This window comes from Drosophila virilis, chromosome 4 (assembly GCF_030788295.1).
Source record: "Drosophila virilis strain 15010-1051.87 chromosome 4, Dvir_AGI_RSII-ME, whole genome shotgun sequence".
Taxonomy (NCBI): domain Eukaryota; kingdom Metazoa; phylum Arthropoda; class Insecta; order Diptera; family Drosophilidae; genus Drosophila; species Drosophila virilis.
The window spans coordinates 13122961-13137116 of record NC_091546.1 but is presented as its reverse complement, the minus strand read 5'-3'; the positions used below and the strand labels follow the sequence as shown (position 1 = coordinate 13137116).

At 40.3% G+C, this 14156-nt stretch overlaps 3 protein-coding genes across 3 annotated transcripts; all 3 read right to left on the bottom strand.

The window, feature by feature from the left end:
- Positions 1 to 764: 764 nt before the first annotated feature.
- Cyp309a1 (Cytochrome P450 309a1) lies at positions 765 to 3171 on the bottom strand. The gene is made up of 6 exons (XM_002051943.4): positions 2925 to 3171; positions 2483 to 2840; positions 2002 to 2421; positions 1535 to 1658; positions 1198 to 1461; positions 765 to 933 (listed from the first exon to the last, which is right to left on the bottom strand). Exons 1-6 carry the CDS (start codon positions 3119 to 3121, stop codon positions 773 to 775), a joined length of 1524 nt encoding a protein of 507 aa, XP_002051979.1. The 5' UTR covers positions 3122 to 3171; the 3' UTR covers positions 765 to 772.
- Positions 3172 to 3976: 805 nt separating this feature from the next.
- Cyp309a2 (Cytochrome P450 309a2) lies at positions 3977 to 11091 on the bottom strand. The gene is made up of 6 exons (XM_002051944.4): positions 10599 to 11091; positions 10177 to 10528; positions 4889 to 5317; positions 4716 to 4839; positions 4398 to 4661; positions 3977 to 4326 (listed from the first exon to the last, which is right to left on the bottom strand). Exons 1-6 carry the CDS (start codon positions 10871 to 10873, stop codon positions 4163 to 4165), a joined length of 1608 nt encoding a protein of 535 aa, XP_002051980.1. The 5' UTR covers positions 10874 to 11091; the 3' UTR covers positions 3977 to 4162.
- Positions 11092 to 12114: 1023 nt separating this feature from the next.
- LOC6627614 (4'-phosphopantetheine phosphatase) lies at positions 12115 to 14075 on the bottom strand. Its single transcript, XM_002051945.4, has one exon. It carries the CDS (start codon positions 13838 to 13840, stop codon positions 12752 to 12754), a length of 1089 nt encoding a protein of 362 aa, XP_002051981.1. The 5' UTR covers positions 13841 to 14075; the 3' UTR covers positions 12115 to 12751.
- Positions 14076 to 14156: the final 81 nt, after the last annotated feature.

The window sequence follows — 14156 nt, the reverse complement described above, 5'->3', positions numbered from 1 at the left end:
TTTTTAAACTAAAGAAGAGATTATTTCCGAAAATCAGCTGACCTTTAGTATTGTTCAGTTTATAAGCTAAGTAATACTATATTTTAGTAATTTTATATTTAAAAAAAAGTATTTTGCTATACTAACAATTCCAAATCTTCATACTTACCTTTTTTTGTCTCAACTAATGGCCTTTATATTTATTTAAAACTATTGTATTTCATTTGTATTTGTTAATAAATTTGAGAAAAAAACTGTTAACTTTTAATCAATTAATTAATTAAACGTTATTTGAATATATTTATGTTTTAGTTAGAGATATATTTTTCCCAAATCGACGAGTAATATGCACAGTTTAACACTTCGACGCAGGATATTTTAAGAGGCAGCGCCAGCTACAGAACTGTGTTGCACACACACACACACACAGACACACACACACACACATGCACTCATATGAATAAGTATTTGTATCCACAGTTGCATTGGCGACGCGTCCACTGCATGCGGTCGCTCAATATGAAAATACTTCCACATAGCATAAAGTCCACCGGTTTTGACACAGTTCAGGTTCGCAGCGATATTTGTGTGAACGGGTGCATAGGGGAGAAGGGAGGCTTGTGCGGTATATGGGTTGGGTTGTCGCCTTGGTGTCGGTCGGTCTGCGGTTGGTTTGCGCTAAATTAAATTTCTGTACAATGTGACCCAAAAGTACAACACACAACACACACACACACAGACATATCGCCGAAATGTTGTGCTCGTGTGTTTTTGTGGCATTGAAATTCGAATTTTATTTTTGCACTTTTATATATCTCAAATCAACATCACCATTCAAATAGATACCCAAGCCGGAGTCGGAGCTGAGGGGCAATTTTGTAGTCTGCTCGATTTTGTATTCGGCTAAAATGCGCAGCACAGCCATTTTAACATTTAGTAAACCCACTCGCATGCCTGCAAAAATGTTTACAACAAAAATATATAGATTAACAAATTGTCGAAATCCATAAAAGATAAGAAACTGCTCTGATATTATTTATGTTTTATGCATGGCATACATTCAATTTGAAAGAGTTTTTTTTTCCATTAATATTTGATAATAGCACACATTTAAATAGGAAGGAAGAGTACAAAATCTTCTGGCCGAAGATTAAATACCCTTATAGACAAACGGCTTAGTGTCTTGCAGATATGTTAGGAGACATTTTGAGAACTCACCCAAGCAAATCCTGGGTCCATCACCAAAGGGCAACAGGCAACCGCGCTTGGTGAACTCACTGACAGGCACATTATCAAAGCGTTCGGGTTTGAACTCCTCGGGCTGAGGAAAATAGGTTTCATCATGTTGCAGGTGATATGTGGGAATTGTCACAGTGGTGCCCGGTTCCACCTGCAAAATCTTGTCATTGCCCAAATCTATTGTTGTGGGCCTTGTGCAGATCTTGATAAAGAAACCAATCACACTCGTCATACGCATCGACTCTACAAACAATTTTTTAATCATTAATCAATAAAAAAAATCAATAAATAAGCAATAATTATATAGTTCCATTACCGTACACACACTGATCGAGATAAGGTAGAGCATTCAGCTGTTCGTAGCTAATATTCTTATTGACAGCGAGGGCCTCCAAGATTTCGGTGCGTAGTTTTTCCTGTTGCTCTTGATACGCGCCCAGCTAATAAATTAATAAGAATCATTAAAATATATTCCGTCGGTTGCAACCAACTGTTCAATACTCTGCTCACAGTGGAATAGCAGCGTTAATAAAAATATATAACTAAAAGCAATTATTCGGCCAAAGTTTTCCAGTTTGAGTTGGTGACTCTCAAACTGTAAGCTTGTAGTGACTATGACCTTTAAAGTGTGACTAGTATTGTGATATAAGTACATATTACTGGAATTAAGTAACGAGAATTAGAATCTTTCAAGCCAATATACTCATTTGCAGCTTGCGAACAGAGTATACAAATGTTGTGAAATAGCTAATCAGACGAACATTACGAGAATCTTCCACTCACCGTATAGAGCATATGATAAAGCACAGCGGCCGAGGTCTCGAAGCCATCCATGAGCACGGTCAGAGCATGTCCCACCATGTCATCGTAGCTAGCGCCCTTCTCCTGCAGCTGCAGCAAATGGGCCAGATAATCGGAGCGTTCGGCGCCGCTGCCACTTAGCCGCAACTTGGCCGCGTCCCGAGTAAGTTTTAGGTAGAACTCATTCGATTTCTGTGTGAAGAAGCGCATGCGAAATAGTCTGCGTACTATGGGCGCAATCGGAGTTTGATTGAAACGCGTTATGCTGCGAAAGGCGTAGCTGACCCACTCCATGGAGAACTGCTGGAACTGGTTGATCTCATTGACGCCGCCACTCAGCGAGCCCACATCAATGCCCCAGATGAAATCGCCCATGGCTTGAGCTGTATAACGATAGCACAGCTGCAATCGTAAAACTATAATTAATAAAAGGGTTTTTCCAATTTGGAACCCAGCTACCCACATCTCTAGTCTCGATGATATTGTTGTCACGCTCCTTGATGTATCTCTGCACATAGTTCAATAGCTTTTCGCCCGTTTGCTCCCAGATGGCAAAGGCTTGCTTCAGCTTGTTGGGCGTCAGCCCAGCCCCACCGTCGGTGCGTCGTTTCTTCCAGTCGTCGCCCGCACTGAAGAAAGGATTGCGTGCCACATATTTGTCATAGTCCTTGGAGTGTGCCACATAGCTGCTCGTCACTGTGTCCCTATAATCACTGAAATTCGTAACCAGCACCTCGTGCGCCAGTTGCGGATCGAGCACCAGAATTTGTGGCTGTCGCGTCAAAAATGTGCCCACAGCGCGTTGTTTGCCCTTGTATTTGCTAAGCAAAAAATAATGTTACAATAAATACAATTTACTAAAAGTGATCGAACTTCCGTGAGATAGCAGATACCTCTATACCTACTTGTAGATCTTGCCCAGATCCCCAATGAAATTGCTAGGTCCACCAAACAGACCCGGATAGCTGCCCAGCAGCGTCAGCGGCTTGGCTGTGACCAAGCCTCGCTTGTCCCAATAGCCATGATACCAGGTCAGATAAAAGTAAACCAAAGAAAAGGCGATATGGACGAAGCCCAGCAGCAATGCGATCAGTGTCCACATGTCAGCAGCACGTAGAACAAATCGAAACCGCGTTCGTTTGCCAACTGTTTGCTCAGCGCTCCGATTAAAGCCCATTTGAGCGACAGTCGCTGATAATGGGAATAATCATTATACAGTATAGTATTAGAGAAGCCTGACATTATCTCAATAAATCTGTTGACGATCACTCGATTTGCGTCTGCGGGGGCTCCCAACAACTCATATTAGGGCTATTCCAATATTCTAAAGTTTTTGCAATTAAAATATAACTTTAAGCTAATGCGTTTTCTTTAATTTTTCAGCACATCTATATGTAAAGGTAAATGAGGAAAAGATATGATTAAAAGAGATATATTCCTTGGTCTTTATGCATCTACAGAGTATCTCAGACTCATTCACTTTCGACTGTTAACTCATTGAATCCAATCGTTCATCTAACAGCTTGTGTTAACCACATTAACAGAACTCTGTTAGATAACATCTTGGCATAACAGCGTTGTTCTTTTCGTTGTGCTATTTCTGTTCCGCGAGCATTAGGTGAGTTTTTTCCGTATTAAGCTACTTATTTCACAATTCCAACATAAAGCCTACAATCAGGACTTGGTCAGTGAACTTGGATGCTGAGAGCTCTTAAATGATAATATGTACTTTATATTATTATTATTATTATTATTATTATTATTATTATTATTATTATTATTATTATTATTATTATTATTATTATTATTATTATTATTATTATTATTATATTCAATAACAGTGGTCGATTGCAATGTCAAACGGCTATAGTCGATCCGAATCTGAATCGAGTTGAAACAGGTTTTCTTCCCAGCCCGACCTTAAAGATAACCCATCACAAATTGATAAAAAATGATATATTGCATTATGCCAAGTGCTGTTCAACACGTTCCAAAACAAATATACCCCACGAGTAAGGGGTATCTTTTTATAAATAACAATTGAATTTATGCACGCACTTATAATCATTTCTAATTACTTTTCGAGATTCGACACATGCGATAACTACACTTGTATCGCGTGGTAACAGTAGCTAGGTAAACTCTATTGCAAAAAACGGCGATACTCCAAATTGATATCACCTTGGAGTACGACACCAAAGCCAGAATCTCCAGCCGTATTGATCTTCTTCTTGCTCCTCACAACTTGATAGTTACTGATAATGTGAAACAGCGCCGATTTGAGTGTGAGCAGAGCGAGACGCATGCCTAGATAGAGTTAAGAAATTTTAGATAAATATATCAATATATAAAGCTGATATTGGAGCCGATTTTGTTACCCATGCAAATGCGCGGACCATCGCTGAAGGGCAACAGAATACCCTGTCGCACGAGATTATGATGCTCGGCATTGTCAAAGCGTTCGGGCTTAAAGACTTCCGGCTCGGGAAAGTATTTTGGATCATGATGGAATTGATAATTGGGTATCATAATTGTCATGCCCTGCTCCACTTCCACACGCTTGAACTCATTCAGCTGAATGTTCGTGGGATGCGTGCAGACTTTTGTGTACTGTGGTATCAAGCTGCTCAACCGCAGGGATTCTGGAGAAAGCTAAATGAAAGTGAGCTCTTCAAGGGAGTACAGCCCATACGAACCGTAAATAACCTGCTCCAGATAGGGCAACTCACACAGCTTATCAAAGTCCAGAGTTTTAGTCTTTGTCGCATTATTGAGGAACTCCGTGCGCAGCTTTTGCTGTGCCGCCGGATACTCCGACAGCTGCGAGAATGTGACTTAGGGCATGAATCAAGAGCAAACATTTACTCACATAATAGAGGGCGTGCATCAGAGCCGATCCGGTTGTATCATAACCATCCAGCATAACCGTCAGAGCATGTCCCACCAGGTCATCGTGCGTGGCATTTTTCTCTTCGCGCAGTTTCAGCAGATGCGACAAATAATCGATGCGTTCCACCTCGTAGCCGGTCTTCAGGCGCAGCTCAATGGACTCCTTGGTCAGTTTCGAGAAGAACTCGTCCGTGTCCTTGGGATAGAAGCGCAAACGCAACAGCAAGCGACTAAAAGGCGCTATTATCGATGCCATAAATATGGATATCATGTAGAACGCATAACTCGTCCATTTGCTGGCCATTTCCTGCACCACATTGGGCTGACCCGGTTCGTTCGAGGTCAACGTGCCCGCATCAATGCCCCAAATAAAGTCGCACATGACATCAGCTGTATAGCGGAAACAGAGCTGCAGATGGGGACATTTATGAGTACTTTACTGACGAGTTAGGAAATCGGGAAAATTGAAAATTTTATTAGAAAGAAATAACAATTTAATTATGTTTAAAAGTTATAAAAATATTTTTCACGAAGTAAGGATATCTTCAGCACGCCGCAAGCATCTAAATATGGTCACATTAATTTTGGTCGAGATTCATACGAAAATATCCTCTATAGGCATATGTCAAAATTCCCCATCACCATAACTCAGTCAAAACTCAACCGATTTTCAAAAGGTTTGGCTTTTTGTTCATGATTTGGCCTCTAGATCAATTTGGCATCAAAATCTGACAACATAATTTTTGGTCGAAATTCATGTCCAAATCTTAAATCAAGATTCCTATAAGGATATGGGTCGATATTTCCCAACCTCATAACTCAGTCAAATATCATCAGATTTTCACGAAGTTTGGCTTTTTGTTCATGGCTTGGACTCTAGATCAATTTGGCATCAAAATCTGACAACATCATTTTTGGTCGAAATTCATGTCCAAATCTTACCCCAAGATTCCTATAAGGATATGGGTCGATATTTCCCAACCTCATAACTCGGTCAAATATCATCCGATTTTCACGAAGTTTGGCTTTTTGTTCATGGTTTGGCCTCTAGATCAACTTGGCATTAAAATCTGACAACATCATTTTTGGTCGAAATTCATGTCCAAATCTTACCCCAAGATTCCTACAAAGACATGGGTCGATATTTCCCAACCTCATAACTCAGTCAAATATCATCCGATTTTCACGAGGTTTGGCTTTTTGTTCATGGTTTGGCCTCTAGATCAATTTGGCATCAAAATCTGACAACATCATTTTGGTCGAAATTCATGTCCAAATCTTACACCAAGATGTATGTAGACATACATAGACCAAAATTCCCCATCCCCATAACTCGGTCAAAACTCAACCGATTTTCAAAAGGTTTGGCTTTTTGTTCATGGTTTGGCCTCTAGATCAATTTGGCATCAAAATCTGACAACATAATTTTTGGTCGAAATTCATGTCCAAATCTTACCCCAAGATTCCTATAAAGACATGGGTCGATATTTCCCAACCTCATAACTCAGTCAAATATCATCCGATTTTCACGAGGTTTGGCTTTTTGTTCATGATTTGGCCTCTAGATCAATTTGGCATCAAAATCTAACAACATAATTTTTGGTCGAAATTCATGTCCAAATCTTACCCCAAGATTCCTATAAAGACATGGGTCGATATTTCCCAACCTCATAACTCAGTCAAATATCATCCGATTTTCACGAGGTTTGGCTTTTTGTTCATGATTTGGCCTCTAGATCAATTTGGCATCAAAATCTACTAACATCATTTTTGGTCGAAATTCATGTCCAAATCTTACCCCAAGATTCCTATAAAGACATGGGTCGATATTTCCCAACCTCATAACTCAGTCAAATGTCATCCGATTTTCACGAAGTTTGGCTTTTTGTTCATGGTTTGGCCTCTAGATCAACTTGGCATTAAAATCTGACAACATCATTTTTGGTCGAAATTCATGTCCAAATCTTACCCCAAGATTCCTACAAAGACATGGGTCGATATTTCCCAACCTCATAACTCAGTCAAATATCATCCGATTTTCACGAAGTTTGGCTTTTTGTTCATGGTTTGGCCTCTAGATCAACTTGGCATTAAAATCTGACAACATCATTTTTGGTCGAAATTCATGTCCAAATCTTACCCCAAGATTCCTATAAAGACATGGGTCGTTATTTCCCAACCTCATAACTCAGTCAAATATCATCCGATTTTCACGAGGTTTGGCTTTTTGTTTATGGTTTGGCATCTAGATCAATTTGGCATCAAAATCTACTAACATAATTTTTGGTCGAAATTCATGTCCAAATCTTACCCCAAGATTCCTATAAAGACATGGGTCGATATTTCCCAACCTCATAACTCAGTCAAATATCATCCGATTTTCACGAAGTTTGGCTTTTTGTTCATGGTTTGGCCTCTAGATCAACTTGGCATTAAAATCTGACAACATCATTTTTGGTCGAAATTCATGTCCAAATCTTACCCCAAGATTCCTACACAGACATGGGTCGATATTTCCCAACCTCATAACTCAGTCAAATATCATCCGATTTTCACGAGGTTTGGCTTTTTGTTCATGATTTGGCCTCTAGATCAATTTGGCATCAAAATCTGACAACATAATTTTTGGTCGAAATTCATGTCCAAATCTTACCCCAAGATTCCTATAAAGACATGGGTCGTTATTTCCCAACCTCATAACTCAGTCAAATATCATCCGATTTTCACGAGGTTTGGCTTTTTGTTTATGGTTTGGCCTCTAGATCAATTTGGCATCAAAATCTGACAACATCATTTTTGGTCGAAATTCATGTCCAAATCTTACACCAAGATGTATGTAGACATACATAGACCAAAATTCCCCATCCCCATAACTCGGTCAAAACTCAACCGATTTTCAAAAGGTTTGGCTTTTTGTTCATGGTTTGGCCTCTAGATCAATTTGGCATCAAAATCTGACAACATAATTTTTGGTCGAAATTCATGTCCAAATCTTACCCCAAGATTCCTATAAAGACATGGGTCGATATTTCCCAACCTCATAACTCAGTCAAATATCATCCGATTTTCACGAGGTTTGGCTTTTTGTTCATGATTTGGCCTCTAGATCAATTTGGCATCAAAATCTACTAACATAATTTTTGGTCGAAATTCATGTCCAAATCTTACCCCAAGATTCCTATAAAGACATGGGTCGATATTTCCCAACCTCATAACTCAGTCAAATATCATCAGATTTTCACGAAGTTTGGCTTTTTGTTCATGGTTTGGCCTCTAGATCAACTTGGCATCAAAATCTGACAACATAATTTTTGGTCAAAATTCATGTCCAAATCTTACCCCAAGATTCCTATAAAGACATGGGTCGATATTTCCCAACCTTATAACTCGGTCAAATATCATCCGATTTTCACGAAGTTTGGCTTTTTGTTCATGGTTTGGCCTCTAGATCAACTTGGCATCAAAATCTGACAACATCATTTTTGGTCGAAATTCATGTCCAAATCTTACCCCAAGATTCCTACAAAGACATGGGTCGATATTTCCCAACCTCATAACTCAGTCAAATATCATCCGATTTTCACGAGGTTTGGCTTTTTGTTCATGATTTGGCCTCTAGATCAATTTGGCATCAAAATCTACTAACATAATTTTTGGTCGAAATTCATGTCCAAATCTTACCCCAAGATTCCTATAAAGATATGGGTCGATATTTCCCAACCTCATAACTCAGTCAAATATCATCCGATTTTCACGAAGTTTGGCTTTTTGTTCATGGTTTGGCCTCTAGATCAACTTGGCATTAAAATCTGACAACATCATTTTTGGTCGAAATTCATGTCCAAATCTTACCCCAAGATTCCTACAAAGACATGGGTCGATATTTCCCAACCTCATAACTCAGTCAAATATCATCCGATTTTCACGAGGTTTGGCTTTTTGTTCATGATTTGGCCTCTAGATCAATTTGGCATCAAAATCTGACAACATAATTTTTGGTCGAAATTCATGTCCAAATCTTACCCCAAGATTCCTATAAAGACATGGGTCGATATTTCCCAACCTCATAACTCAGTCAAATATCATCCGATTTTCACGAAGTTTGGCTTTTTGTTCATGGTTTGGCCTCTAGATCAACTTGGCATTAAAATCTGACAACATCATTTTTGGTCGAAATTCATGTCCAAATCTTACCCCAAGATTCCTACAAAGACATGGGTCGATATTTCCCAACCTCATAACTCAGTCAAATATCATCCGATTTTCACGAGGTTTGGCTTTTTGTTCATGATTTGGCCTCTAGATCAATTTGGCATCAAAATCTGACAACATAATTTTTGGTCGAAATTCATGTCCAAATCTTACCCCAAGATTCCTATAAAGACATGGGTCGATATTTCCCAACCTCATAACTCAGTCAAATATCATCCGATTTTCACGAAGTTTGGCTTTTTGTTCATGGTTTGGCCTCTAGATCAACTTGGCATTAAAATCTGACAACATAATTTTTGGTCGAAATTCATGTCCAAATCTTACCCCAAGATTCCTATAAAGACATGGGTCGATATTTCCCAACCTCATAACTCAGTCAAATATCATCCGATTTTCACGAAGTTTGGCTTTTTGTTCATGGTTTGGCCTCTAGATCAACTTGGGATCAAAATCTGACAACATCATTTTTGGTCGAAATTCATGTCCAAATCTTACCCCAAGATTCCTATAAAGACATGGGTCGATATTTCCCAACCTCATGACTCAGTCAAATATCATCCGATTTTCACGAGGTTTGGCTTTTTGTTCATGATTTGGCCTCTAGATCAATTTGGCATCAAAGTCTGACAACATAATTTTTGGTCGAAATTCATGTCCAAATCTTACCCCAAGATTCCTATAAAGACATGGGTCGATATTTCCCAACCTCATAACTCAGTCAAATATCATCCGATTTTCACGAGGTTTGGCTTTTTGTTCATGGTTTGGCCTCTAGATCAATTTGGCATCAAAATCTACTAACATAATTTTTGGTCGAAATTCATGTCCAAATCTTACCCCAAGATTCCTATAAAGACATGGGTCGATATTTCCCAACCTCATAACTCAGTCAAATATCATCCGATTTTCACGAGGTTTGGCTTTTTGTTCATGGTTTGGCCTCTAGATCAATTTGGCATCAACCAAAATTCCCCATCCCCATAACTCGGTCAAAACTCAACCGATTTTCAAATTGTAAAACCAAAAGTTGTATACTCTATGAATTTTTTTACTCACATCCCTGGTCTCCAGTATGTTGCTGTGTATGTTGACGTGCTGGGCCATATAGTTGGTCAACTTCTTGCCGCTTTGCTCCCAAATGGCATAGCCCTGCTTGAGGCGATTCGCGGAAAGGCCGGCCTGAGCCTCGGTGCGCAGCCGCCGCCAGGTATCGCCCGCTGCCCAGAATGGATTGCGTTTGGCGTACTTATCCCATTTGGCGTGCTGCATATAGGAGCTGGTCAGGGAATCTCTATAGCAACGGAAATTCTCAACCAGCACCTCGTGCGCCAGCTGCGGATCCAGCACCAGAATTTGTGGTTCTCTTGTGACAAATACGCCCACAGCCCGGTGTTTGCCCTTATACTTGCTAGTTGGTGGCATGGAGGAAGGGAGGGAGGGTTAAATATACGCCGTAATATAAAAAAGGCCGTACTTACTTGTAGACACTCTGCACATCCTGGACCAGGTTGCTCTTGCGTGTGAGCAGTCCTGGATAGGTGCCCAGCAAGGTGAGCGGCTTGGCTGTGGTCAAACCGCGCTTGCGCCAATATTTGTGATGCCAGGTCAGGTACAAGTAGACAGGCAGCAGCAGCAAATGGAGCAGCACAAGGATCAGGGTAATCAATATATACATGTTGCCGCGCTTCGTATTGCGACAGCCCCAGCCGCCAGTATTCAACTGATTTGAATGCGAATTTTTTGCAGGCAACATGCTGACTAGTCTCTGGCCTGCTCTCAGATTATGCGATCGATCCAAAATCAAATTTAAAAAATATTATATACTTATGTATATTTGTGTAGTGAACACATTGACAGCCTAATCTTTCTCTAATATATTTAGTCTCAATTCGAAATATGCATATTCCGTTTGTGATAAGCGCACATCTCCAAAAGTCTTGATTGTATTTATTTATATTTAACAAGCTTAAATTGGCAATTTAATATAAATAGCATTGAAAAATATTTTTGTTTTACTAGGCAGCCTTTTAGTAAAGCCTAAATCTTATATAGTTAATTGTAGTTGCAAATGGAAAATATCCTTGTATATTTATAAGAAATTTTGACAACTTTTACTCTGTTACACTTTCACAGCTAATCAATCTCAGTTCGCGGCAATTACAAGGAATCAGTCCGTGTAATATATATATTTTTTAAAAAAAATTTAGAGCATATTTTAAGTGTGCCGAGAGCTATGTAAATGGGTTAGACAATCATAAAACATATATCCGCAGACATATCCCCGCTTAGTACATTTAAAAAAAAAATTGTATAATAATATAATAAAATAACTTAAAGTTATTCAAATTCTTGTTAGAAATGAATATATTATAATATTATTTTTATTATCTTTACTAATTATTATCATTTTTTTATCGACTGTTTGCCGGGTTCCCTTTTTATCTTATCCATCCAAGACGCCTAACTTTCCATTAAATGAAATAAAAAGGAAAAATTTAAATGTATATAAAAAGAAAAGATTAAGTAAATCTTTAGAAAGCTTGATAGAAATATTTTTGAAATATGTTTTGGGGTCGAGCAACCCCGAAAATAACCAAAAATTTACTTAAATTTTTATAAATAATAATCAACTAAAAAAGAAAACAAAAGTCGGCCAAGCTGAAGTGTTGTATATATATATATATATATATATATATATACATATTATATTCAGCTGAGAGATAAGCACCATCTTGACGAGGTTTAGTCGCACTTGAAAGTTTTCCGGCAAAGGCCGCTTATCAGTCAGGCGCCGTACATCATGATGTAAAGTGGCAGCAGATAAGCGATATATGGCAGATAAATAACTAAAATAAAATGAAATGAGTGGGCAAAAAGCAGCAGCGGCAAGTGCGAATCACAACTATTCAAATGGGCCTAGGGCCACAGACATTTTATCACGTCTATATAAACAAACAGACAGACAGACAGAGAGACAAACAGAGAAACAAAGCGTTTCGTGTCTTATCGACATAGAGCTTTAATCCAATGTGGTGCTGGCTGCTTATCAGTTGGCTAATTTATAACCATATGACCGATAAAATGTTTAATGGTAGCTGCGCTTGATAAACAAAAGGCATTGTTATTTATAATTTTCATAATTAAAAAGCAAACTATGCGTGTGTGTGCGTGTGTGCGTGTGTGTATAAGCAATAAGTCGCCATAGAAGCTAGACTCACAAAATAATTGACATATAACTTGGCTTATAAACAATAAAGTTAAATAAACAAATGCAATTACAATAAATTGACAGCATAATTGATTAATTACGAATTGTTCAATTTGTACATTTTATGGCTATGACATTTGAAGTCGTTTGTTTTGCTTTAATATTAAACGCATTCTTGTTTGTTAATTACTTTAGAAAATTTAATAAGTTTTACAGTTCTGTTGCTGTCCCTATAGAATCTATAGAACAGACGCACCACTAACCACAGTCTTAACTAGCGACAACCCGACACGACAAGCTGAATCTCATATTTATCTTGCTTTTTCTTTGCTGTTTCTTTCTTCGGTTTAAACAATAACAATAATTGGAAAAAAGAAAAGAAAACAATGCATTGCATAACAAATGAATCGTCTGGGCCCGGCACTAGCTGTGCTCGTACTTGCAAATGACCGCAAACATCTTGTCGCCGCCGAGATACTTGGCCAGCCAGCGATTCTTGACCACGGCCAGCTTGAGGGTCTCGCAGGCGAACTGCGCATTCAGATTGGTGTGCAGCGCCCGGCCCATGCCCTCGATGACAAGCAGATCAGTCTCATTGGCAGCTATAGCATCGCACAGTTCGCGCGGCAGCGTGCGCATGTCCAGGCAGGGACCGCTCTGGCCGTTCGCATAGACCAGCAGTCGGTGGGAGCGCCAGGCGCTATCCAAAATGCTGCACTGGCAGGCGCAATCGTCCAGCAGCGCGCTCAGCTCGCGGCTGGTTACATCATTTAGCGAGGGTTCACTGTTGGCACAGAGCAGCACCTTGGTGCCGCGCCTGAGCAACTCGCGTACAAAGGGCAGCACGCCGAGCACCACATCGACGCCGCTGTTGTCCACAAAGATGACGGCGCATTTGTGTGGCGGCTGGGCGGCCGTGATGTGCATGCGCTGCAGCCATGCGTCCAGATTGTCCAGCAGCCAGGGACGCTGTTCGATGCGCTCCAGTGCCGCATGCAATCCAAAATTGCTATCCTGCTCCAAGATGCTGGCTATTGCCTGGGCGCCCCAATCGAACATGTTGCCCGCCAGCACGCCGCGCACCAGTTCCGTCCAGCGCGCATCCTCGTTCTCAATGGCATCGATCTCCTGCAGACGCTGCTTTAGACGCGCCTTGGCCGAGGCGTTCTCCTGCTGCTTCTGGCGCAGCCAGGGATCCGTGAAGCCAAAGCGTCGCAGCATAGTCTCGTTCAGCTTGAGCAGCTCGCTGGTGCCCAGGACCACCTTGCCGCTATTGTTGGCTATGTTATTCTGATGCTCCTCCAGCTGGCGCAAATATGCGGCCTGAAACTGTGCCGCACGCTGTTCGGCGCTGTCATCGTCCCGTTGGCTGCTGGCCGCCTGTTTGGCGAATTTGTTTACCAGCTCACGGAAACAGGGAAACCAATAGGCCGCCGCCTTCGCATCTGTATTGAGATCCAGCGTGTCCGGCTGATAGTTGGCCTCATCCTGCAGTAGCGTACAGCTGTGCATATTGTTGCTATTGCCTGTCGTCGGCACTTTCAACAGTGTGCGCTGAATGGGGCGCTTTAGTCGTGACAAAATGTTGACGGCCGTTGCTCTCAAAGTGCGCACTAATATTATAATGCCTCAATGTAAATTCGTTTGTGTTTCTTTTCTTTCTTTTTTTATTGTTTTATCACAACCGCACATTGGACAGCACTGGCAGGGTAACAACAAACGCATTTTGCCACAACAGCTGACGAAAACGTAAACGTGTGAATGGCATTTTGGTTGATTGACTTTGCGTTTGACAGCTAAAACATGGCACATTCGATGTTATTTATTT

Coding starts and splice junctions, on each gene's coding strand:
- Cyp309a1 (XM_002051943.4), bottom strand. CDS start 3,121: ATGTGGACACTGATCGCATTGCTGCTGGGCTTCGTCCATATCGCCTTT. Junction 2,422..2,482: donor ATATCATCGAGACTAGAGAT/GTGGGTAGCTGG, acceptor TTACGATTGCAG/CTGTGCTATCGTTATACAGC. Junction 934..1,197: donor TGGACCCAGGATTTGCTTGG/GTGAGTTCTCAA, acceptor ACATTTTTGCAG/GCATGCGAGTGGGTTTACTA.
- Cyp309a2 (XM_002051944.4), bottom strand. CDS start 10,873: ATGTTGCCTGCAAAAAATTCGCATTCAAATCAGTTGAATACTGGCGGC. Junction 10,529..10,598: donor GATGTGCAGAGTGTCTACAA/GTAAGTACGGCC, acceptor GCCACCAACTAG/CAAGTATAAGGGCAAACACC. Junction 4,662..4,715: donor TCTGGAGCAGGTTATTTACG/GTTCGTATGGGC, acceptor AGCTTTCTCCAG/AATCCCTGCGGTTGAGCAGC.
- LOC6627614 (XM_002051945.4), bottom strand. CDS start 13,840: ATGCACAGCTGTACGCTACTGCAGGATGAGGCCAACTATCAGCCGGAC.